At 36.1% G+C, this 24,622-nt stretch overlaps 1 protein-coding gene across 1 annotated transcript in view; it reads left to right on the top strand.

Moving 5' to 3' along the window:
- The window catches only part of LOC115232489 (putative uncharacterized protein DDB_G0284695), a 145,700-nt gene extending 123,505 nt beyond the window's left edge, over positions 1-22,195 (top strand). The window contains exon 3 of the mRNA XM_029802390.2: positions 20,621-22,195. Within this exon, the coding sequence (XP_029658250.1) occupies positions 20,710-21,264 (555 nt within the window). The 5' untranslated portion in view covers positions 20,621-20,709 and the 3' untranslated portion in view covers positions 21,265-22,195. The remainder of the gene's footprint in view (positions 1-20,620) is intronic.
- Positions 22,196-24,622: the final 2,427 nt, after the last annotated feature.

Here is a 24,622-nt window from a genome sequence, read left to right as displayed (position 1 = left end):
ACACTTCATGATTAGTGATGTAGTTAAATGTTTCACTTGAATTGTTGGAATTCAACACCTGCAGGAAAAACATGAGGGCAAGCTGGTGAATCCAGAGGTTCAACATTCTGGGGAGAGTAAGCTGGAGGGTTGGACTCAACATGGGTAATGGGAGGAAGAGTGGGAGAAGTAGGAGGAGATGAGAGAATCTGGAATGCCCTGAGTTGAGATGACATGAGACCAGCCAGCTCCATATTTCTCATAGTTATTTTGATGTTATACAACAAAGTTTGTTAAAACTGGTGTTTGCTTCCTTTCCTCTTAAATGCTTGTTTTCTTCATTTCTTTTTATGTCCTATCTATCCAAGGACAATGTTTACATTTAATGCATAGAAATGTAGTCATTGAAAAACATTTTGACTCATTTCATTTTATTTTATTTTTCCCTACATTTTTGCTGCTAATGATTTTCACTCATGATTCCAGATCTTATTGTCCTGTTGTGTCAGTCGTGATATGCCAGTAACAATACTCAGAGTAAATAGCACTTTAACAAATTGATGCCAAATGTTTTTATATGTATGTATGCACACACATATGTGTGTGTGTGTGTGGTGTGTGTGTGTGTGTAAAATACCTAGCTCTACCCTAACAATTTGACACTGAGCTGCCTTAGCACCCACCAGTATTTGCTTTTGTCATTTTAGGAGGCAATTACTAGCATTATTTTTCCCATTACTAATTCAAGTTAATGTGTTTATTATGATAATTACTAATATGGATGGACATATTTACGAATTCTTGTCACTGCTACATAAAAGATACACTTTGACTAAAAAGCAAATATTTTGTTAAGCTTTGTTTGAGATACAGTGTTTAACAAAGGGAAATAAAATACCAACCAGCAAAGATTGTGATAATATTATCTTTTTAAGGCAATAGTCCACAATGTTTTATCAGTATTTGTAGCCAGATTGAACCTTTATAAATTCCTTTCTTTTATATACTTGTCTGACAAGTGTATAAGTCATTTGATCTTAGATGTATATCAATTTGCCACTATAATACTGTGAATCAACTGTTTTGGTTTCAACACAATCTAAGTTGTTATATTCACTTTTGGTTCATTATTTTTTCAGCTGTATATGTTGTGTGTATCAGTCATTCATCATTTACGATCTGTTCAGTTATACTTTATAATGAAGTAAATAGTTTCTTTTCATTATGTGAAAGGTTATATACACAAGGTGAAGAGGAAAATGTATAGTTTTGATGTTTATCCTGATCCCAGATGTATCAGTGGTGTTTCTTAAAAAAAATAATTTCAATCAAGAATTGAAAGCATTTTCTTCTGTGTATAAGTCTTAATCAATAGGCATAGACAAGGCTGTATGGTTAAGGCATTTGCTTCTAAACCATGTAGTTTTGGATTCTGTCTCACTGTGTGGTAGCTTAGGCCAGTGTCTTCTACTATAACCCTGAGCTGACCAAAGCCTTATGGGTGGATTTGGTAAATGGTAACTGAAAGAAGCCCATCATTTGTGTGTATTTTTATGTACCTTTGTCTTGACATTATATGATAGTTGTAAGCAAGTATTACCATCATATGAGTGTTATTCATTTCCAGACATTAAAAAAAAACATGCCTGGCTATGGGGAAGTATTTCTGTGCTCAGAAATAGATGATCATTGGCAACAGGAAAAGAATCCAGCCATAGAAAACCTGCCTCAACAAATTCCATTTGACCCATGCAAGTATGGAAAAGTGGATGTTAAATGATGTTGGTGATCCTGAAAAGATAAAATGCAAAGATCACATTCGTCATTGATGGAACTTGAAACCAAAATATTCTAAATATTGTGAGCAATTTTGTATTAAGAGGTCACTTTTAATCTTGTTTTGCTGAGGACTGGACAGCCTCTCTAATGCTGGTGCTATGATAAAAGTCCTGCAAAAAGCTGAACATTGTTAAAAAGACAATTCTGAAAATTGAAATAGGCAATTACTAGTAACTGAAGTTTATCATGTCTGTAGAATATATGGTTCTACCAATTTGGGGAACCTCTGCCTCTAAAGTCTACTTGATATGACTAAAATTGTAAACTTTCATCTTTTAACTGCCTGTTGCATGTATTGACACAAAGTGGAATTGCATATTTGACAATCATTCAAAACTTTGAATAGTCATTGACTTAGGAATTTCTGTTGAAGTAATACACATACATTACTCCATTGGAGCTGCTCTTTTGTAGATTGCAAATTTGTTAGTTGAAATTAAAATACTGACTGAAGGAGTAATTTTTATATTTTATAACATAAATAACACACAGGCATATGAGATGTACCTCAATTTCAGCAGCTCATATTCGTTGGTGGTGGTGGGCGTTAGTGCATTAAAACTTATAGGTATCCCAATTTCATATATAGGACATTTGAAAATTATGTGCCATTAATTATAGTATATATTCAAAATCATAATGGTGCCCTAAACTTCTTGACTCAACAAAAATGGTGGCAAAATCCCCATTTATTGGTTGACTACACTTTTACAAGATACAACAATAGATGTATTTCTTAATTCTGCTCATTAGCAATGTTTTAAACCAAATTCAGGCACATCATTTCAGTACTGTTGTCCTTTGTTTGGCACATTATCAAGTACTCTTGCCTATACAGAAGCAACATTTTAAGCAAAAGCAGAATTATTCCAATTTGCACAATTGCTGTTTGAAACTGCAAATGGAGAACTGATATTTTTGCAGCCTAACAAGAGTAAATGTTAAAGTAGTACCTAATTACTTTGATGTAGTAATATCTGGAGAAACTAAAAATATCTGACAAAATTGTGCAACAATGGCTAAATAAATGATAGTATTGTTACAGATACACCACTAGATATTGCAAAGCATTTTGTCCACCATACTACCAGTGCTGTTGTGTATTGGTAGTAAATGGGTTAAGAACAATGGTAAATGGACAAAGACTGTTAGGATAGCTTAAGCTTGTGATTGGTAGAAATTCATAGAAGCTCTTTGAATCCAATGCATGTGTAATTTTGGGAAATGACGAAAGACCGAGACCTTTGGAGATATGCTGTGATTGAAAAGACCCGTCAAGTAAAGTAAGATCACAGCTGTAGCCTACACCAGTGTCACATAACCAGCCCATTTAGAAAGTACCTTTGAATCGTCAGGCAACATGCTGTGCTTGAGGAGACCTATTGATTCAAGTAAAATCAAATCACGATCAAATGGAAATTGTAGTTGTGGCTGATGCCAGTGCCACCTGACTGGCTTCCTGTGCCGGTGGCATGTAAAAAGCACTATCCGAACATGACTAATGCCAGTGCTGCCTGACTGTCTCCCATGCCGGAAGCATGTAAAAAGCATCCACTACACTCTTGGAGTGGTTGGCGTTAGGAAGGACATCCAGCTGTAGAAACATTGCCAGATCAGATTGGAGCATGGTGCAGCCTCTCAGCTTGCCAGTCCTCAGTCAAACCATGCAATCCATACCAGTATGGAAAACAGATGTTAAATGATGATAATGATGTGTGTGTATTTTCTGTTACTTGTTTCAGTCATCAAACTGTAGCCATACTGGAGCACCACTTTGAATTTTCGTCAAATGAATCGACCCCAATTTTTTTTTTATAAGCCTGGTACTTATTCTATTGGTCTCTTTTGCCGAACCACTAAGTTACTGGTTATCAAGCTGTGTTGGGGGACAAAATTGCCTACACCTACATAAATGCACATATACAATGGGCTGCTTTCAATTTCTGTCTGCCAAAGCCACTTACAAAGCTTTGGTCAGCCCAAGGCAATAGCAGAAGACACTCACCCAAGGTACCACATAGTGAGATTGAACTAGAAACCATATGGTTGGAAAGCAAAGTTCCTACCTCACCAATTTGCGTGTGTGTGTGCATGCTCTGAATCTGATTCCTTTCACTTTTATTCAGCATTTTCATGAATTGATTTGAAAAGTAAGAAATTTTCAGAATTATGGGATAATTATCCATGTAATTAGTGTAACTTCTATAAGTTAACTTTAACCCTTTTGTTACCATATTAGTGTTTAAATACACTACCTTTATTTCGGTTAATTTTGAAAATAATGAAGGATATAATAACTGTCATTACTAAGCAGATATTTGGAACACAGATTAACATGAAATTTTGATGGGATATTTAATTTAGAACACTTTAAAATGAGAAGTTTTTTATCCTAGAACTAGGAGTTCTGTCAAAAGAGGGTTGTTATCAAAAGAGATGAATTTTGTTTTTAATTTTATTAGAGATTCAATCAATCATCCCCCAAAAAATACTTTTGCATAGCAAATTGAACATGGTTATGTTTTTATATTTCAGCCATAAGGTGGCGAGCTGCAGAATCATTAGCACTCTGGGCAAGATGCTTAGTGGCATTTTGTTTGTCGTTGCATTCTACGTTCAAATTCCGCCAAGGTCAACTTTGCCTTTCATCCTTTCGGGGTCGATAAATTAAGTACCAGTTGCATACTGGGAGCGATCTAATCAACTGACCCCCTCCCCATAAATTTCGGGCCTTGTGCCTAGAGTAGAAAAGTATATCTCAGCCATTTCCCTCGTTCCAGTTTCTATGCCACAATGTATATAAACAGCAACATTTATATACAAACCTCTTCGGATTTCCACTAATGAAGGCACCACATGACCATAAACCTCTATAAACATCTCTCTCTCTCTCACACATATATTTCAAATCTATTCATGTTGTAGATAACGGCAGTGAAGTTTGGCAGTTCTTGTTGCTTGTTCCTTCTCAAGCCATGCCTGATTCATAAGGGCCAATTTCCTCAGTTTCATTGGCATATAGATTCCCCACTTGGATGGGATGCGGGTCCATTGCAGATGAGCTGCTAGATGCAGGAGGAAAGAGTGAGAGAAAGTTGTGGCAAAAGAGTCAGCAGTAGTTTGCCCTTACCTTCTGCTGGAGCTGCATGGAGCTTAGGTGTTTCATTCATAACCACACACATCGCCCAGTCTGAGATTCGAACCTGCAATCTTTTGACTGTGAGTCCACTGCTCTAACTACTAGGCCATGTGCCTCCACAAGTTTGGCAGTATCTGATGTGAATTGATTCACAAGGCACCACATTAGATTTTGTAGTGCCAATGCCATCTTCACCAGACCAGTGTCTATATACATAAAAATAAACAATATTGACAACTGTTTTGCTCATCTTTGTTATGTTAATTAAAACATTTCTGTTATGATGTTTAAAGCCATAATTTCCTCAGAAAACAACTCATGCCTATTGTGTTCTTGTTTCCATATTCCTATTTCCTTCCTGCTTCATCCAAACTATAGCATCTGGTTTGATTTTGGCTTTGGAATTTTGACGACCTTGTTTATTTTAGTAACAACATTATGACGGAAATAGTATGATTAGTATTCAGTGTTTTATTTTTTGCTAAAAGTTAGGAAACTAGGTGAGTTTAAAAGATCACTTAGAAAATTGCGTGCAGTAATGTTTCTATTTCATGAAAAGTGTATCTAGGGATTTCTCTACTTCTATGACTGTCTGATTGTGCATGCACACACACACACACACACATGCACTCTCTCGCTCACTCAGTCTCTCTCTTTCTCTCTTGCTCTCACTTTCTCTCTCACTCTCACTTTCTCTCTCACTCTCTCTTTCTCTCACTCTCTCTTTCTCTCTCGCTCTCTCTCTCTTTCTCTCTCACTCTCTCTTTCTCTCGCTCTCTCACTCTCTCTTTCTCTCGCTCTCTCTTTCTCTTGCTCGCTCTTTCTCTTGCTCTCTCTTTCTCTCGCTCTCTCTTTCTCTCGCTCTCTCTTTCTCTCGTTCTCTCTTTCTCTCACTCTCTCTTTCTCTCACTCTCTCTTCCTCTCTCTGTCTCTTTCTTTTGCTCTCTCTCTCTCACTCTCTCTTTCTTTCTCTCTCACTCTCTCTTTCTTTCTCTCTTGCTCTGTCTCTCTCGCTCTCTCTTTCTTTCTCTCTTGCTCTGTCTCTCTCACTCTCTCTTTCTTTCTCTCTTGCTCTGTCTCTTGTTCTCTCTTTCTTTCTCTCTCACTCTCTCTTTCTTTCTCTCTTGCTCTGTCTCTCTCGTTCTCTCTTTCTTTCTCTCTTGCTCTCTCTTTCTCTCACTCTCTCTTCTTCTCTCTTTCTTTCTCTCTTGCTCTCTCTTTCTCTCACTCTCTCTTCTTCTCTCTGTTTCTCACTCTGTCTCTCTCTTTTGCTCTCTCTCTCGCTCTCTCTTTCTTTCTCTTTTGCTCTGTCTCTCTCGCTCTCTCTTTCTTTCTCTCTTGCTCTGTCTCTCTCGCTCTCTCTTTCTTTCTCTCTTGCTCTGTCTCTCGCTCTCTCTTTCTTTCTCTCTCGCTCTGTCTCTCTCACTCTCTCTTTCTTTCTCTCTTGCTCTGTCTCTCTCGCTCTCTCTTTCTTTCTCTCTTGCTCTGTCTCTCTCACTCTCTCTTTCTTTCTCTCTTGCTCTGTCTCTCTCGCTCTCTCTTTCTTTCTCTCTCTCTTGCTCTTTCTCTCTCATACACTCCTTCACTCACAAAAAGTAGAAGCAAATGTAATAAAATGAAGATCAACTCAGATTTTAATCTTGCCCTGCAATATGAATGAGTGCCATAGAGGGGCGGTTAGACACCTGACAATTGAGACTTACAATACAAGTTCAATTTCAGGTCAGAAGATTTCATTCTACTTATTTTTAAATTCATTTTATTCATAGTTAATAATTAGTAGCAATGGGCTCCACCTGCCTGGCTGACCCTTAATTCACTATTCAAAAATAATCTTCTTTAGTATTTGAACAACAAATTGAGGTTCCTCTGAAGGATTTTTGGAGTAACAGGCTGCATAGTTTGGAGATCAGGGTGTCTCTTCAGATTGGACTGCTATTTCTCTGCAGTGAGAGGTCACAGCCCTGGTACTACAGACTTATTGTTAGAAAGTTGCTAGAAAGAATCACAAGAGAGATTCTTCAAGCCAAACCAACTGGCAGAAGACCTAGGGGTAGACCAAGAAAGAGATTGCTAGATAATATCCATTGTCTTAGTTGGGCATGCTTGGGAATGTAGCCAGAAAGTGTAATGATAGTTGCTTCTGATAGGACTCTATGGAAGAGGTACCTGAGAACTCTACTCCTGCAACCCTTCCAGGAATAGTGGGTAGCAAAAATGAAAGGATGGATATAGAAAAATTTCATATTTCTTTCTTAATGTTAAAAATTATCTGACTCTGCCTTTTGTCCATTTGGATTGATAAAATAAGTACCAATTGAACACGGAGGTCAATGTAATCTACTTGTCCCTTCCCACAAAATTGCTGGCCTTGTGTCCAAATTTGAAATCAATATTAAATGATTTCACTGCTCCATCTCTTCCAGGACTGAATCATTTGTTCTGTGGACCACTCAACTGCTCAACAGCATTTGCATGTCACATCATCTTCGACATCCTCAATCCCTTGGTGTTTGCCATTCTTAGGGCCCATGCTTCACACCCATTAAAAAGGCTACTGGCCAGGCCAATGTTTTTAAATGCTTCAGCTTGATGCTTTTGTTGAGGGAATAGTCTCTCTTTGTTGTATTGAGTAACCTCAGAAATGTTGTTCTCATAAGGCTCCTTCACTCACAAAAAGTAGAAGCATATAAGCATATAGAAACAAGTGAGCAATTGAGCAAATGAGCAGATTGTCAATAAAACAGAATGGATGTGCAGGTGCTAGTTCCTTACGGCCGTTTCTGCCAAGAGGCAATGTAAACTTCCAGGTTATCTCCATCTCTTCAGTGTTATGCAGGAATGAGCAGATAAGGCTTGGATAATGAATGCGCCCCTAGGCTTCTTCAGAGGGTCTAAATGGTTGGGGGTGGGGGGATAACACATAAAAGTCAGTTAATAATAGCTACAGTGTATTCGTCTTTTTGAAACAGAGTAGAAAAAGAATAAGAGTAAGAATAAGAACAAGCACAAGAATACAAGTGATGTACATCATAGTATAATGATCTGGGCATAGCAAGGGGAAATAAGATACAGACTTCCTGTGATGTATTATAAGATTCATGTTATTTCATCCAGTGGTGGATAGGTGAATATAATCGTTCTCAGGAGGAATTTTTTCAGGAAAGGTAATTTTAGGCAGTAGTTCACATTATGTTTCCAAAGAACTTCAGTGATGGGTTTTTTACGGAGGTGAAAGTTTATAAGTGTCAGTTAGTAGATGTAACATTGTAGAGGGTGTGTGTGTGTATATATATATATATTTATATATATACTCACACACACACACTCACACAATGGGCTTCTTTCAGTTTCTGTCTACCAAATCCACTCATAAGGCTTTGGTCAGCCTGAGGCTATAGTAGAAGAAACTTGCCCAAAGTGCCATGCAGTGGGACTGAATCCGGAACCATGTAGTTGGTAAGCAAGCTACTTACCACATGGCCACTCCTGAAAAAGTAAGGGTTAATGACAAGAAGGGCATCAGGCTGTAAAACAATGCCACAATATATGTATGTAACTCATGCTAGCATGGGAAATAGATGAACAATAAATGAACAGATAGATAGATGTCTTTGAAATGACACTGCTTGGGCATTAGTAACATTTATGCTCTACAGCATAGGTTCTCAAAGTGGGCACTGGTGTCTAAGGGGGTGGTATGGGGGGTGACAGGCAGTAGAGAAAAAGGAGGCATTGGAAGGAAGGCAGTGGATTGAGGTACGCTATGAATTTATTATATTATAGTATTGTATCCAAATTATATAATATTAAATATCAAATGATTCATAGCATATATAAAATAGTAAAATATAAAATATTTATTTACACATAAAAATAGGGGAGGGGGTACTGAGGGTATTATGTGGTCATGAGGTGGGCAGTGGCCCAAAATGTTTGAGAACCTCTGCTCTACAGCTTAACATGCAAAGACCAGTAGGTTAATGAACTTTACTTCAAAACCAGGTTATATTTGGCATCAGGAAAGGAATCCATCCACAAAATACTGTCTCAAAATATCTCTTCCAGCCCATGTCAGCATAGATGAAGAGTATATAGAACCAATGATGATGATGGTGAATCTACGTACCCACCTTCCCTTAACTTCACAGTAACCACTGCCACTCTATAACAAATGTAATTTCGAGTGATGCTAGTCTTATTTATGACATGTTGATAAAATGGTTGTTTTTGTTTTGTTTTGTTGTATTTTGCTGGTTTGTCTTCTGTCTGCTTCCTACCAAACTAGCAAAGCAATGTAAACAATGATGCCACCATTCAATAGAAACAAACCTAATTCAAAAACTGGCAGACTTTCTTTCTTCAGAAAAGTAACATGGAATCTGGCAATGATTGCATTATGAACGAGAGAGAGGGGAAAGAGAGAGAGAGAGAGAGAGGGTGGGTGTTGGTGGATAGAGATTAGTGTGTATGTGTTGCTGTAACTGTACATCAATGTCATATATAAATAGTAACAAACAAACAAAACTGTGCAGCAACTAGTTAGATTCTTTCAATGTCATTCTCACCAATATTTCTGCGATTTAGAATTGTTTTTATACAAAGTTGTTGCCTCTCCTCTCCCATTCCCCCATATCTTGCTCCCCATACTCACCTTTTGCAAACACCTACCTGAAGTCCTAATTCCTCTGTCCCCACTCACTTCTACTCTCCTTGTAACTTGATTGGCCACCTGAACACTCATCACCAATATCATATCACTTTGAATCTCCTGCTGATCATTCTCACTCTCTCTTCTAAACGTGAGTAGCTGTGTTGCTCTTCTACAAGAACCTTCTCCACTACTCTTCTTTAACCACTCATTTCCTAGCATAATGTTGACCTCGCTAATGCCAGTGACATGAAAAATACAGTCAGTACACACTGTAAAGTGATTGGTGTTAGGAAAGGCACCCAGCTGTAAAAACCATGCCAAAATTGACATTAGAGTATGCTGTAGTCCTTGGATTCATCTGATGCTCTTGAACCATTCAATCTATGCCAGTATGGGACATGGACATTAAATGATATGCAAACATGGCTGTGTGCACCATGTGGTTTTGGGATCAATCAATGAGTCTGAATAATTGCAGGATTGTACACATCATGCTATATAATCTCATCTGACTATTGTATCATCAGCAGCATGAAACTTATAGTAGCTTGCATTTAATTTCTGTGTATATTAAATATCTATTTCCAGCTGGATCAATAACAGAATGCATCCCCCCCTCCACACACACACACACACTATATAAAGACACTGGCATGGCTATGCAGTTAAGTAGTTTGCTGATTTCAAACTCGGTGCCTTTGTGTGACACTTTGGGCAAGTGTTATTTTACTATAGGCTTGGATCACCCAAACCCTTGTGAGTGGAATTAATAGATGGAAACTACTATTGTGTTTCATGTTTTCTCGTCTTGACATCACTGTCACACAAGTCTCACTTCCAATCTTCTCGCAAGAAATGAAAAACATTTCTGGTGATATGGACATATTACCTTGCTTGAAAACAGGTAGGTGGGTTGGTGAAAGGAAGGGCATCCAACTGTAGACAGTCTGATTCAAATTCTCTCCTACCCATGCAAACATAAAAGAGTGGGCATTAAAATATTGTTGTTACACATAGAAACAATATATATATATATATATAAAACTCAACTTGTGTGTTTGTGTGTGTCTGTGTGTTTAACTTCCTGGCACATCTCCTCCTAGCCAACAAATTGTAGAACCACCAAAAATGGGTCACTTAAAGTTTAGGCGAATGAAAATTGAACTGCGCTATTTCTGTTCTGAAATTCATCTTGCAAGTGCAAAAATCGATAATGTGTTTGTTTAGGCCTTATCCCATGCATTGAATAGTGAACTTTACTCAGTCAGCTGTTTGACGTGAACTGTGTTCACCATGCGTAAATTGCATGAAAAATAAAAAATCATGATATAAAAACGAATCGCTGTAAACATTGTAGAAATTCGGCAAAGAAATGAATTTTCAGGATGTAGCCTGGAGGGTATTTTCGTATTAATCGTTTGGACTTTGTGAACACATACCAATTGTTTTCATAACACTTTTAACGCTTTGAATTAAATGTGACTATTTTGCGTTGAGTCTGCAGTTTGAATCACTTTAACCAAATTTTAGCAGGTCGGATTTTTGATCATCACGATACATCACCAGTGACTCCCTGAAACTCTCCCCTGAAATCCCCGTTGAGAAATACTGATCTAAAAGAACAACTCAACAATGCAATTATTTGATCAACAAAAATTTATGAACCGCTTCTACGTACTTCCTATTGAGAAAATGGAACACATAAGTGCAAAAATAGAGGGCATTAAATGCTTGATTTTAAAACCAAAATAATTGAATTTTGATTGAACTTCATCCAAGTTTAGATCTAAAAGAACAACTCAACAATGCAATTATTTGATCAACAAAAATTTATGAACCGCTTCTACGTACTTCCTATTGAGAAAATGGAACACATAAGCGCAAAAATAGAGGGCATTAAATGCTTGATTTTAAAACCAAAATAATTGAATTTTGATTGAACTTCATCCAAGTTTAGCTTAATTCGCGCATGCATAGAACGCATGAGCCGGGCAATACTGCTAGTATATATATAAAGTAAATGTTTACCAACAATGGTTTTTTACCAACAGGTCTGGTGATGACAGATAAATTTCCTACAAAGTGATTTCTATTTAATAATACTCTATTTTGATACTGACATGGACTTAGGTATTCATAATCAAATGTATTGCTCAAAAACATCACTGATGTACCAGCAATGGACTTGAACCCAAAATTATGAGCTAACAGTTCACTCATATGTTTGTATTTCAGTTCTACAGTGCATCATATAATGATGCTATGTAATTAATGAACATCGTAAGACAACTTGATATCATTTAGTTAATTTGCTTTATAATTTCAGATCTAAGAAAGAAAGATGTTAAATCACGGATGTAATTTTTGCTTTTCATTTTTTTTAAATGTATTTTATTTATTTATTTATTATTGGTTTAATTTAAAGGAAATATCATAAACACTTACATAGTTCTAATGATTCCTAACTTTGGCACAAAGCCATAAATTTGATTGAATCAACCTTCGTAATATCTGGTATTCGTTTCATTCATTGTGAATCTACAGAAGGCACGACGTGAACTTGCTATCCCAGCAAGTTTAGGTTTTGAAAGAATTATTTAGTACAGTAGCTAGAAAATAAAGTTAAACAACTGTGATTGGAAAGTGAAGGGGAGAAGCTAAATCAAGTTCAGAAAATCAGTAAACACTTGTTTTTAGCATCTTTGATACAATAACCCATGGGTATAATTACAAGTCGCAGGTTACACTTCATTCATTGACCACTTCACATGAGTTAATTAATGCTGGTCATGTCTTCTACTATAGCTTTGGGCCAATCAAAGCCTTATGATTGGTTTGGGTAAACAGAAACTGAAACGTGTGTGTGTGTGTGTGTGTGTGTGTGTGTGTGCATGTGTGTTAGTTTCTTGTTTTGACATTGTGATAGTTGTAAACGAATGTTATCATCATACAAAACAGTATCATTCATTTTCAGTCTTTTGTGAAAAGACATTTGGCCATGAGGAAATATTACTTTGCTTGAAAACAAGTGAGGGTTTGCAACAGGAAGGGTATCCAACAGCAGAAAAGTCTCTCTCAACAGATTCTGTTTGACCCATGCATTCATGGAAAAGGGTCATTAAATGATATCACAATCTTTTGTTTTCTGCTTGTACAAATTTCAGACTTGATATAGAGCTGAAGGATGAAGGTTTAAAGCACACCTAAATTGGATTAGAACCACAAAACATGCTTCTTCTAATCCATTACTGCCTTGTATGAACTCTGTATTGTTAGTTTGCCTTTTTTTAATGTAAACTTTGCCTTTCGCCCTTTTAAGATCAATTAAAAAAAAAAAGTACCAGTCTGAGGTGGTGAACTGTTTGAACATCAAATCAGATACCTTGCTGTATTTGTTCTGAATTCCAATCTCACCATGGTCTACATAGGTGGTAGACTGAATCAATTGGTTTAACACCCACCACCACATCCTGGAATTTTGAGTACCTTTAGTAAAATTCACTCTGTTACAGGCATTTGAACCTGATCTCTGCTCTGACTGTACCCTCCCACCCACTATCCCTCAATCTAGAAAGAGCTGTAAAGGGTCATGATCACTGCTTTCACTCCAGAGCAAAAATATAAAAGTATACCCCATTATGTTTCTGGGACTTGTAATTTTATCCATGGATGACTTAGATGTAGGTCTGTCATGAGCCTTAGGGCTTATATAGTCAGAGTTTAATCTGGTTTCCTTGGCATATAAAAGACTGAAAATAACAACACCCATCTCTGAAAGGGACACCAATTCATTGCAAAGTTAACTACCCAGGTCATTGCAGCGACTCATTTTCAGCTGAGTGGACTGCGGCAACATAAAATGAAGTGTTTGCTCAAGAACTCAATGCACCACCCAGCCTGAGAATCAGAACCATGATCTTATTTATGATCAGGAATGTTACACTCTGACCCAGTTGTTCTCATCTGGGGTCCACATGACCCTTGTAGAGTCCATATAAGATTTTGTGGTTAAAAATTTTATGCAATAAATTGGTTTTATTTCTACAATACACAAGATATTTTAACATTTTTTTATACAATTCCTCATGATATTTAACTATAAAGATATAGTTTTTAGAAATCAAATAGCTATGAGGGTCCACTCAAGTGAAATAGGAATCAAATGGCCTCTAAGCGAAATCCCTTAATATATGTTTGCAATAAACAATTTAGTCTAGTTCTTTACCATCAGGTACCAAACTTGTTTGTCATGTGTTGTTATCTGTACAGAGTTAAACACCTCAGTATTTTCTTGTAAATTCTGACTCATTCTGTAACTTGAGTAATATTACTTGAAGTAAAGAAATATGTAGAATAACTTTAACTAGGCAGGAATTATTTTCTTAAGAGAACCAAATATAAACCACTTTGCTGGTGTTACATTTCAGATGGATAGCTCTGATTCAGTTCTTTCCCAATGTGTTGGTTTACGTGTTGTGAGTAACTGTTATGTGTTGTAAATATGTGTTGTGTGTTCTCTATGTGTTACATGTTATTTACTGATGTATATGTGTTGTTTATTTTTAACACAACTGCTTCACCAAAAACTGGGTCTTTGCATTTGTTTGTGCTACATTCCTGGCAGCAGTTTCTATTAATTCTCCTTCATTTAACTCTAATTAGGCTACACTGACAAAATCTGGTGTTTTTCCCCATCCCCGCTAATGCTAGTAAATGAACCGATTGCAAGAAACGAGAGATACTCATACACATGCTTTCTTTTTGTTCTATTTATTGTATTCTTTGATACCTGTTATTGGACTGTGGCCATACTGGAGCATCACCTTCAAGAATTTTAGTCATGTTAAACCCAATAATCACTTTAGTCTGGTACTTGTTTTATTGCTTCCCATTTGTTAAACTGCTAAGTTATAGAACACACGCACACACCTCGGTGCCATTTCCTCCATGAATGCAAGACTTAAATGCATGGCTAAGATATATAAAGGAATACAGATAACAAATTAGATTTAAATATTTCATTATTATGACACTGCTGGAAGGTACATATGTGCTATGTTGTACATATATGAGCATAGATGCTACATGTATGCAACATCAATTGATTTTGCATGTTCTGGTTTAAGTAACAGGAGTTTCCTCTGAGTTTACTCTCTTTCTCTCTATGCACACACACACACACATATATATATATAACATCTCTTTTCTACTTTATTGTGGGATAGACAGGTCATTGTTAAAGTCTTATTAGGAGTTATTGACCTTCTAGATAGGTTGGGAAACCATATCTCACTTGTATGTCTCAGATTTAGCTTGGTTTCTATGCTTTGGTACCTGTTCTATTGCCAACCAGTTTACATGGTGTAGTGTGTGCATTTATTGCGGCATCAACTCCTATGATATTGTTTACTCTTTGATGCATTCATGCACTCAGGGTGATATGGCTGAGAAGGATATATATACATATATATATTTGTGTGTAGGGAGGTGAGCTGGCAGAATTGTTTGCATGCTGGGTGAAATACTTAGCAGTATTTCGTCTGCCGTTACGTTCTGAGTTCAAATTCCGCTATGGTTGACTTTGCCTCTCATCCTTTCTGGGTTGATTAAATAACTACCAGTTACGCACTGGGTCAATGTAATCAGCTTAATCCCTTTATCTGTCCTTGTTTATCGCCTCTATATTTAGCCTCCTGTGGGCAATAAAGAAATAAATGTATATTTGTGTATGTGTGAAAGGCTTGTACACACTTTATCTACCAAATTTCTCCCATATATTAGTCACCCTGAGGTTATGGGTAACTTCTGTAAAGAGCTGTATCATGGAATTGAATTTTAAGCCTAGTAGTTGCAAAGCAAGCCTCTTAACCAAATAGTGATGCTTCTTAGATATGGTTTGGAAGAATTGGGATTTATATTAAGAAGTATAAACTGTTAATTTGATTATATACTTTATATTGTTTACTAAAATAAGATCTTTTAGAGATAAAACTTTCAGAAGTTTGGCCTTTCTATTTATATTTAGCATTTCATTCTTGAACTAACATGTATTAATCCATTTAATCCAAAAGATATTAATTTGGAAGTATCATATCAGTTTGGCATAGAAATTAATCTGCCATAGCTTAAATATTTTATTTAATAGGGAGACTGGATTCTTGTCTGTTTAATACCGTGAAAATAAGTAGATACCAGTTTTGTGACTTAGAAAAAAAAATTTAACTTAGTGTTGTTGTTATTTAGTGTAGTGTTGCCCAGTTGTCTCTACTTGAAGTAACCTAAATCATCATCGTTTTAGTGTATACTATACAATGCTAGCATAGTTCAGACACAACTTATTGCAGTATATTTCCTATGGTTGGATGCTCTTCCTATCACCAACCTTCATCTGTTCCAAGTAAGGTAATGTTTGCTGTAGTCCATTAAAGCAGGATTACTTCAATATCAAAGCATTTTAAGGTATTGGTCAGACTAAGGTCATAACAGAAGACACCTGTCCACGTACTGCACTGGGGAAGTGAACCTTAATCCATGTAGTTATGAAGCAAACTTCTTAACCACACACCCATCTATGCCTATTTATGCTGATGTAGTAGTAGTTTGGAGGCCTGCATTGTAACAGCACATCGCTCCATCCACTATTTGTTGATTTCCTACTCCTGATGGATGACACTTTTGCACCATTCAGACAACAACCCTCCAACCCACAGGTCTGCTTGAGCAATCATTGCTGGTGAGGGTTTTTCTAGGTCAGAGTGTAAATCCTACCTCAACCTCTTTTAGTTACTTTTTTTACAACATAAAGGGAAACGTTGGGTCTATTCTTTGACATGCTAGTCTTCACACAGCACTAGAGAGATTCGAAACGCAACATGCTACCTGGTCCAGGAATTAAACTCACAATCATTTGATTGTGAGTGCAACACCCTAACCACTAGGTTAAGTGGCTTTGCATGTCGATATATATATATATATATATTTATATATCTTGATACTTAATTGATCAAACACATGGATCATCCTAGCTGGGGTTTATCCCATTTCCTTTTTCCGTTCTGTAGTCTTTTTGGTTAAAACAAAGGGTATATTTAAAAATGGTAGGGGTTGCAAGTATTTGGTATTTGTGGGGCACAATGGCTGAAATGTTAAGGTGATGGACCCCTGATCACATAATTAGTTTCAAATCTTAGCATAGCTATTGTGTTGTGAAATACACATAACTCTGCTTGCTTCAGTCTGTCTGTCTTAGAATAAACTGAATTGAATGTGTTAAAACTTAAGCATTGTTTTTCATGAGAATTAGAATTAACCCTAGGTTACATTAACTTACTTGCATGAGTAGCATATACTTAAGGCATCCCATATTTTCAGGGAATTCACTCTAAATACTTTATTCCTACAGTACTATGCTGTCTTCAACTTTTATGAATGACTGGTTGTTAAAGGTTGATCCAATATTGGGGATATTTTTAAGATCTAATATACTTTAAATTAAATGCTTACATGCCGGTGGCACGTAAAAAGCACCATCCGTTCGTGTCCGTTGTCAGCCTCGCCTGGCCCTCGTGCCGGTGGCACATAAAAAGCACCATCCATTCGTGGCCATTTGCCAGCTCTGTCTGGCACCTGTGCAGGTGGCACGTAAAAAGCACCCACTACACTCACGGAGTGGTTGGCGTTAGGAAGGGCATCCAGCCGTAGAAACACTGCCAGATTTGACTGGGCCTGATGAAGCCTTCTGGCTTCACAGACCCCAGTAGAACCGTCCAACCCATGCTAGCATGGAAAACGGACGCTAAACGATGATGATGATGATGATGCTATGGATTCAGATTCAATGATTCTGCAATTGGTCTGTTATGATACTTTGCTGCCTTCAGCTTTATAAATAAATGAATTTTAAGGTTGATCTAATACTTTAAACTATACCAATTACAATAATCAAACTAAACTGGTAATAGTAAATGAGCAGACATTTCATTTTGCCAGATGCCAATTAATAGACTTGCCATCCTTTTTCTCTAATTCAATGCCTTAAACACGTTGTACAATAATTAAGTTTAATTATTACTTTACTCATAAATAAATTTGGTTAAATGAACCATTATTTGTAACATAGATGCTGTAATGTTAACTATTCTTCTAAACCAAATTAGGATTTAAAAACTGATAAGATATATTTTATTGTGTACAATTTTTGTTTCAAACTTATGCTGTAAAGCAAAATTAAATAACAACTTCAAAGTAATATTGTTAAATATAGTTGAATAACAAGATTAAAATAATGTAGTTAGATTTTCAGTGTTAGACCACAGAAACAAATTAATATTATATTTGGGTTGTATATCTGTACTGTATGGGGGCCTGCACTGTAACAGCATGACACTGCATCCACCATTTGTTGGTGATTCCCTACTGTTGGCAGATATTTTTGCACCACTCAGGCAACCACCCTTCAACCCGTGGGTCTATTTGGATAGACCATTGCTGGTGAGATTTTACAAGGTTGGCATACAAATCCTACCTCAACCTCTTTTAGTTGCCTTTTATGAGATGCAGAGGAAATCTTGAGTCTATTCTTTGGCATGCCAATTCCCACACAACACACTGCCTGGTCCAGGAATAGAACCCATGATCTGATGATCATAAGTGCAAAACCCTAACCACTAGGCCACACACCTTCACAGCCTTGATTTTCAAACCATATTGGGTTCTCATCAGAAGTTTCTACTAGATCAATTTCACCAATCCTAAAGAAACAAGCAACCAATCTGTTCGACAAATCCAGTAGCTTCAGAGAACTGGTGCTACTTATTTGCATATCATGTTTAACCCTTTATTTAATATCAGGGGCTTGTCAATGGGGATCTCAGCTTAACATAAAACATTCCATTCAGACAAGGAAAATGTGATATATCATTATTGTTACCGCTGATTTCACTATGGAATGAGCTGGATGAGTCATCAAGATCAGAATGCATTTTTATTTGGTGTCACTGCCCTTGTAAATGGAATAAAGAACTACATCTTGCTCAAAACGCTTCATTTTTGGAATGGTTTCTATGGATACATATCCTTCCTAAAACTGTTTTTCAGAGTGAACTAGCTACGTCTTATCATGGTACCAGTACTAGAAGCAATCATGCCTTTGGGTGTACTAAAGGGTTCTCTCAGCCCCTGTGCTGTCTGCTTATTTACTAATCACTTTACAGCACTTAGACAATTTTTTGAAACTAAAATTTGGCTAAGGTTGCTTGATTGGACTGTTTAAATGATTGTATAGGTTTCCAATTGGTCAGACTTATTCAATGTTTTTCCTTTTTTTTTTTTGTTAGTGATGTACTAAAGATAATGCCCTAAAATGTTGAGATTTTCAGAATTATAAAATTAATTTCTAACAGACTTAAAACAATTGAAGCAAAAATGAATTTATGATTTTGGTAAAAAAACTAACAGGAAATGTCATACAACAAGCTGAAAATGTTAAATACAATATTAAACTAATTGTTTCTTTAAAATTTTCAGGTTTTGTATATTGGAACCCCTGGCATTTATATGAGTGGTGTAACTTCTGTTTGACTTGTAAAATGGTGATGATAGTGGTGATAAATCCCATAATCTACTGTGTTTTTAGGGATATGTATACGTATAAGTTCGCATCTACCCATGGTTAGACATGAACTTATGGCTGCAGATCAATGAAATACTTATAAATTGTGCAATATTGCTATCCTCCATGGTACTGCTTTACTGTTAGGTGATCTCAGCTTGTTAGAAGTGATTTCTTTGGTTATGAATACAACCCAGAACCAGTGATACAGTACAAGTTGTACATTTTTAAGTCAGTAATTCTTTTCATCTATTTATGGGCTGATATAATAGATAGCAGCAATATACAAGGGTTGATTCAGTCAACTATAAGCCCTTGCCAATCTATGATAAATCGATGTTGTTCCCAAGTACCATAACTTACAAACAGGGTAGTGAGATGATGAAGGACAAAGCACCATACTTGTATCACTTGCAGACACACTCTAGCCTGTGGCCCACAGCTGTGCTGTCTCCTCTCTCTGCTTTTTCTACTGTTACTCTAATAGCTTTTGTTCCTTGTCACTGGCCAAGCTTGTACCTTGTTTACTCAAGTCACTCCCAATGCACTAAGCTCTCTTCATATGTTCCTGCAGATCACACACTAACCAACACACCTAGTCCTTCCCCTGAACATCACCCTCTGGAATCTCCTCCCTGCTCATACTGTTCCTGCAAGTTTAAACAGGACATTAGCATTATCAAACTCACTGGTCTTGAAAGTTCTTCAAAAGCCATGAGCACTACTCCAGACTCAGCATATAAAAAGGAAAAAAAGCAGAACCGTTAAGGGATTTAGTTTTCTCCTTTCGGTGGATAACTAACATGCTTGAAAGCACCAATGGAGAACTTGTCTGAGAAAAGCCTAAATGATAAAATAATAAATAGGCTACTTTAAACCATGGATAGACATACCATGGCCAACAGCAAGCTAGCTATGTGAAACTAATAAAATTAGATATTAGAATTATGTTCTTAGATTTTTCACCATGGTTTTGGCTTCAGTCTCATTGCATGACATCTTGAGCAAGTGTCTTTTACTATAGCCCCAGGCTAACCAATGACTTGTGAGAGAATTTGGTTGACAGAAAGTGTGTGTGTGTGTCTGTCCCACCCTGCCACTTGACAACTTGATGTTGGTTTGTTTACAATCCATAATTTAGCAGTTTGGCAAAAGAGACTGACAGAACAAGTACCAGACTTTAATAAAAATAACTACTTGGGTCCTTTTGTTTAACTAAAACTCTTCAAGGCACTACCCCATTTTGACTGCTCTCCAATGATTGAAGCAAGTAAAATATAAAGGAGACCAATATAGCCTTCTAAGATTGTCTCTTTTATCCATAGTTTTCATTCTCTTAAATTGTTTTCATTAAAATGAAGAGAAAATTTATTCATATTTTTTTCCTTTTTCTTTTCAGCTGAAAGTGCTTTACAAGACTCTTCCAGATTAAACCTATTGGATATTTAACTTTTATAAATTTTACCGCCAAGATCTACAGAAACAATCATGTCGGCGTTACCAAGAGTTATTGATCCCCTTTTTCATTTCGAAACCCACTTTCCTGAGCGTATTTCCAAGCTTCACTTGAACCCAGAGTACCCAGCAGCACATCGGCGCACGAAGAAGCCAAAGTGTCGCGCTAGTGCTCGCTATAAAACTCAGCCCATTACTTTTGATGAAATTAAAGAGGTCGATGAAGAGAATATTGAACCTCCTGAAACACAAAACAAGGACAACCTCCGTGGACAGTTCCAAGCATTTTCTCGATCTATGGATGGCTTGGTCCCTAAAAATTCTCAGTCTCAAGGAAATAACAACAACAATAACAACAACAATAATACTGCTACAACTCCCCTCAAACCTTGCTTGAAAAAGCCACAGCAGAATATATCTCCACTTGCCCGTGAGTCACATCCTCGATCCCGACGGGAGCGTTCAGCATCAACCACAGAGGCAAGTACACAGACATTCTTTACCAACTTAGACCAAGCTAACAACAGCAATGGCGTAGATAACACTTCTGATCAACTAGCAGACAGTGCAGACAGCCATCTGACCTAAGGTTTGTCGAACCCAGCAGTCTGTTCCTCTGGAATTCCTTATTTTTCCTTTATTTAAAAAATATTTTTTTCAAGCATGGTTACATGAACAGATGTTTTCTTGGGGGGGACATATTATTCCCAAATGATTAAATCAAGAAAAAGAAAAATGTTTATTTGCTATAGGGAAATATAGACTGTTTTCCCTAAAATTTCATTGATGGACAGATGATCCAATATTTATTGAACGACAGGAAAAGTCAGTTCAGGGGTAACTGTTAGCTTTCATCAGATAAAAATTTGAAATATTCACCTTCAAGATGCCTTAACTGTTTTTTATTTTTTTCTTTACTTAAAAAAACAAAAAAATATTCGACAGTTATCCCTGAAAATGACTTTCTTCCTTTCGAAATTTTTCAAATATTATCTTTTTCTTTCTTTCTTTCTTTCTTTATCTTATTCAATTATTTGTTCAATGAATTAAATTCAAAAAAAAAATATATATTGACATTACTTTGCCAGAACTCTGCACAAAGGTACGGAATGAACATGCGTAGTTGATTCAGTTATTTCTATAAAAATTCAATACTGAAACTACTTTATTATTTATGTCTACAGACATATATACGAACAATTTATCAAAATTTTGTAGAAGCCGAGTTTTTTTCTCTTAAAAGACAAAAAAAGAAAAAATACAGGGCAAACAAAGAAAATTCAATCCTCAATTATTACAAAAAAATCCTTAATTTTTGTCTGTATTTATTTATATGTTCTATATTTTTCATTAGGAGAAATATATATTTATATATCACTTCTACACTGCTTTATTATTATTATTTTCATTGTTTTAATTATTTTCATTATTATTATTAATTTTTTTCTTGGTGGTATTATGTAGCCTGAAGGAAGTTTAAGCAAATAAAATATTCTATTGATATTCTGTTGAAACATGAGAAAAGATATGAAGTTTTTTTTGTTTTAATATTATTGGTTTCAAATTTTGGTAACAAGGCCAGCAAGTTTTGGAGATGGGGTAAGTGGATTACATCGATCCCAGAGCTCAGTTGGTACTTATTTCGTCAACCCCGAAAAGATGAGAGGCAAAGTTGACCTTGGCAGAATTTGAATTCAGAGCATAAACATAAATGGAATGCTGCTAAGCATTTTGCCCAGCATGCTAATTTCTGCCAGCTCACCACCTTGTTTTATGTTTTACTATTATTGGCTAATAAAAGAAATCATTATCATAATTATCGTCATTACGGTGGTGAGCTGGCAAAATCAATAACACATCAGAAAAATTGCTCAGCAGCATTTCTCCCAGCTCTTTACATTTTGAGTTTGAATCCCTTTGGGGTTGACTTTGTCTTTCATCCTTTCAGGGTCAATAAAATAAATACCAGTTGAATCTTGGGGATCAATGTAATTGACTTACCCCAATTCTCAAAATTACTAGTTTTGGACCAAACATTAAAAAGAATTATTTTAGTAATGTAACAGCATATTTTTTTCATAAGCTTTTGATTACTATTGTTTTGTTTTTTTTCAAAAGCTAGAAGTTACTAAACAAAGCAGTTTGTTTTCCCAATCAAATTGTTCTAGCTTTTCTAAGTGGCTTTATCAAAAATCTAATTTGAAGTACTTGTTTATATTTACACTAAGATATTTTATAAACATTCTTTCTATCAATTTCTTAGAAGCCACAGTTTACAGACTGACTTTGAAGTCTTTTTATTTTACAGATTCTTGAGTTCTGATTAAAACTGATGATGTTTTTATGGGGAAGAGAGAGCTGGTTATAATTCTTTTTTCTCCCTTTTTTTTTCCAGCTGGAATTAAGATACAATTTAACTGTCAGCATATTCAGTCCAATTTTGGGGCTTCAGGTTTTATCATTTCATTTGTTTTAATGACTCCTATAATCATTGCTTCCCACATAGCCCCCCCACCCACCCACCTACACACACACACACACACTCATCTTTATCCTCTCTCTCTCTCTCACACACATTATTTCCCTATCTCTCTCTCACTCGCCATCTCTCTCTCTTTCACCATATCTCTCTCTCACCATATCTCCCTCTCTCTCTTTCACCATTTCTCCCTCTTTCTCTCTCTTTCACCATCTCCTTTCTTTCTCTTTCACCATCTCCCTCTTTCTTTCTCTCAAGATAATTTCTTTTCTACTTCTCAACATATAATAGTTAATTAGTTCGGGTGCTTGAACTCTGGGTCTGTTAAGTGTTCAGTTCTGATTTTGAACAAGAATTATCTTTGTCAATTTACAAAGCTGAGAGTACTTGCTTCACCTTTCCATGGTGATTAAATGCTTTAATGTACAAAAATTGGCAAGAAATAAAACCACTGATTTCAAGAACATCTGTAGATAGGTTAGAGAGAGACAGAAGTAGGGGAGCTTCTTCACTGCCACTTTATCTACTCAATATAGCAGAAGAATTTTCCTCCCAGACAATGTTAACTCAGCAGTGTATAAACTCAGTCAGTTATGGTTCCATCCTTTTGTGCTCAATGACAGCAATTCTTAAACTAATGAACTCATCCCTGTCAATATTAGTGAACTTTTAGTTTCTCACTCACCTCTTTATTATTATAACAAGCTAAAATACAGTTTGCATCCATATAATTCTTTCTCCAACTACCATAGTGTTGGACAAGTTCAAAGTTTTAAATCCTCTTAATTTCATTAACTCATTTGTTTTCAACTCACCTGAAACTATCCCTGGTTCTATGGTACAAACATCTCCATTCTAAAGTGATCCAAGTTTTAAAATTTCCATCAAACATTTGTGCTAATTTATGTTCCAAACAATAGCTAACAAGTTTCAAATTTTGGTATAAGGACAGCAATTTTAGGGATGGGAGATCATTGATTCTAGTGCTCAATTGATACTTATGACCTCAGCAAAGTTTGAGCTCAAAACAAAATTGAAAGAAATTATGCTAAGCATTTTATCAAGCAAAGCTAACAATTCTTTGAACTTGCTACATTGATAATGAGTTACTTCATTAAATTCTTCATTTAGAACTTAATTGAAACCGAGATGGTGTATTTCAGTAGAAATATGGTGACAAAATCAGTAAACATGCTGTCTTCCTTTCTTGTCAGTCCTCACAGGTTCTTCTTTACAGAAACACTGTTCTGTAGTATTAGTATTTGATTGTAAATGTTGTTTCAAAGCTGTCAGTGAATTGTCATCAACAGTAATATTTAAAATATGATTGCTTCTGCCAAATTTCATGTCACCATATTTAAAATTTGAAAATTGTCTTTGATGTATGTTGGTTGTCAAAACATTTTTCCCAAATAGTTTACATAAGTGAACTTGTAACAATTGCAAAGAATTCCCATTTTGAAATTC

Source organism: Octopus sinensis, linkage group LG2 (genome assembly GCF_006345805.1).
Source record: "Octopus sinensis linkage group LG2, ASM634580v1, whole genome shotgun sequence".
In the NCBI taxonomy this organism is placed as follows: domain Eukaryota; kingdom Metazoa; phylum Mollusca; class Cephalopoda; order Octopoda; family Octopodidae; genus Octopus; species Octopus sinensis.
This window is presented reverse-complemented; position numbering and strand designations above follow the sequence as displayed.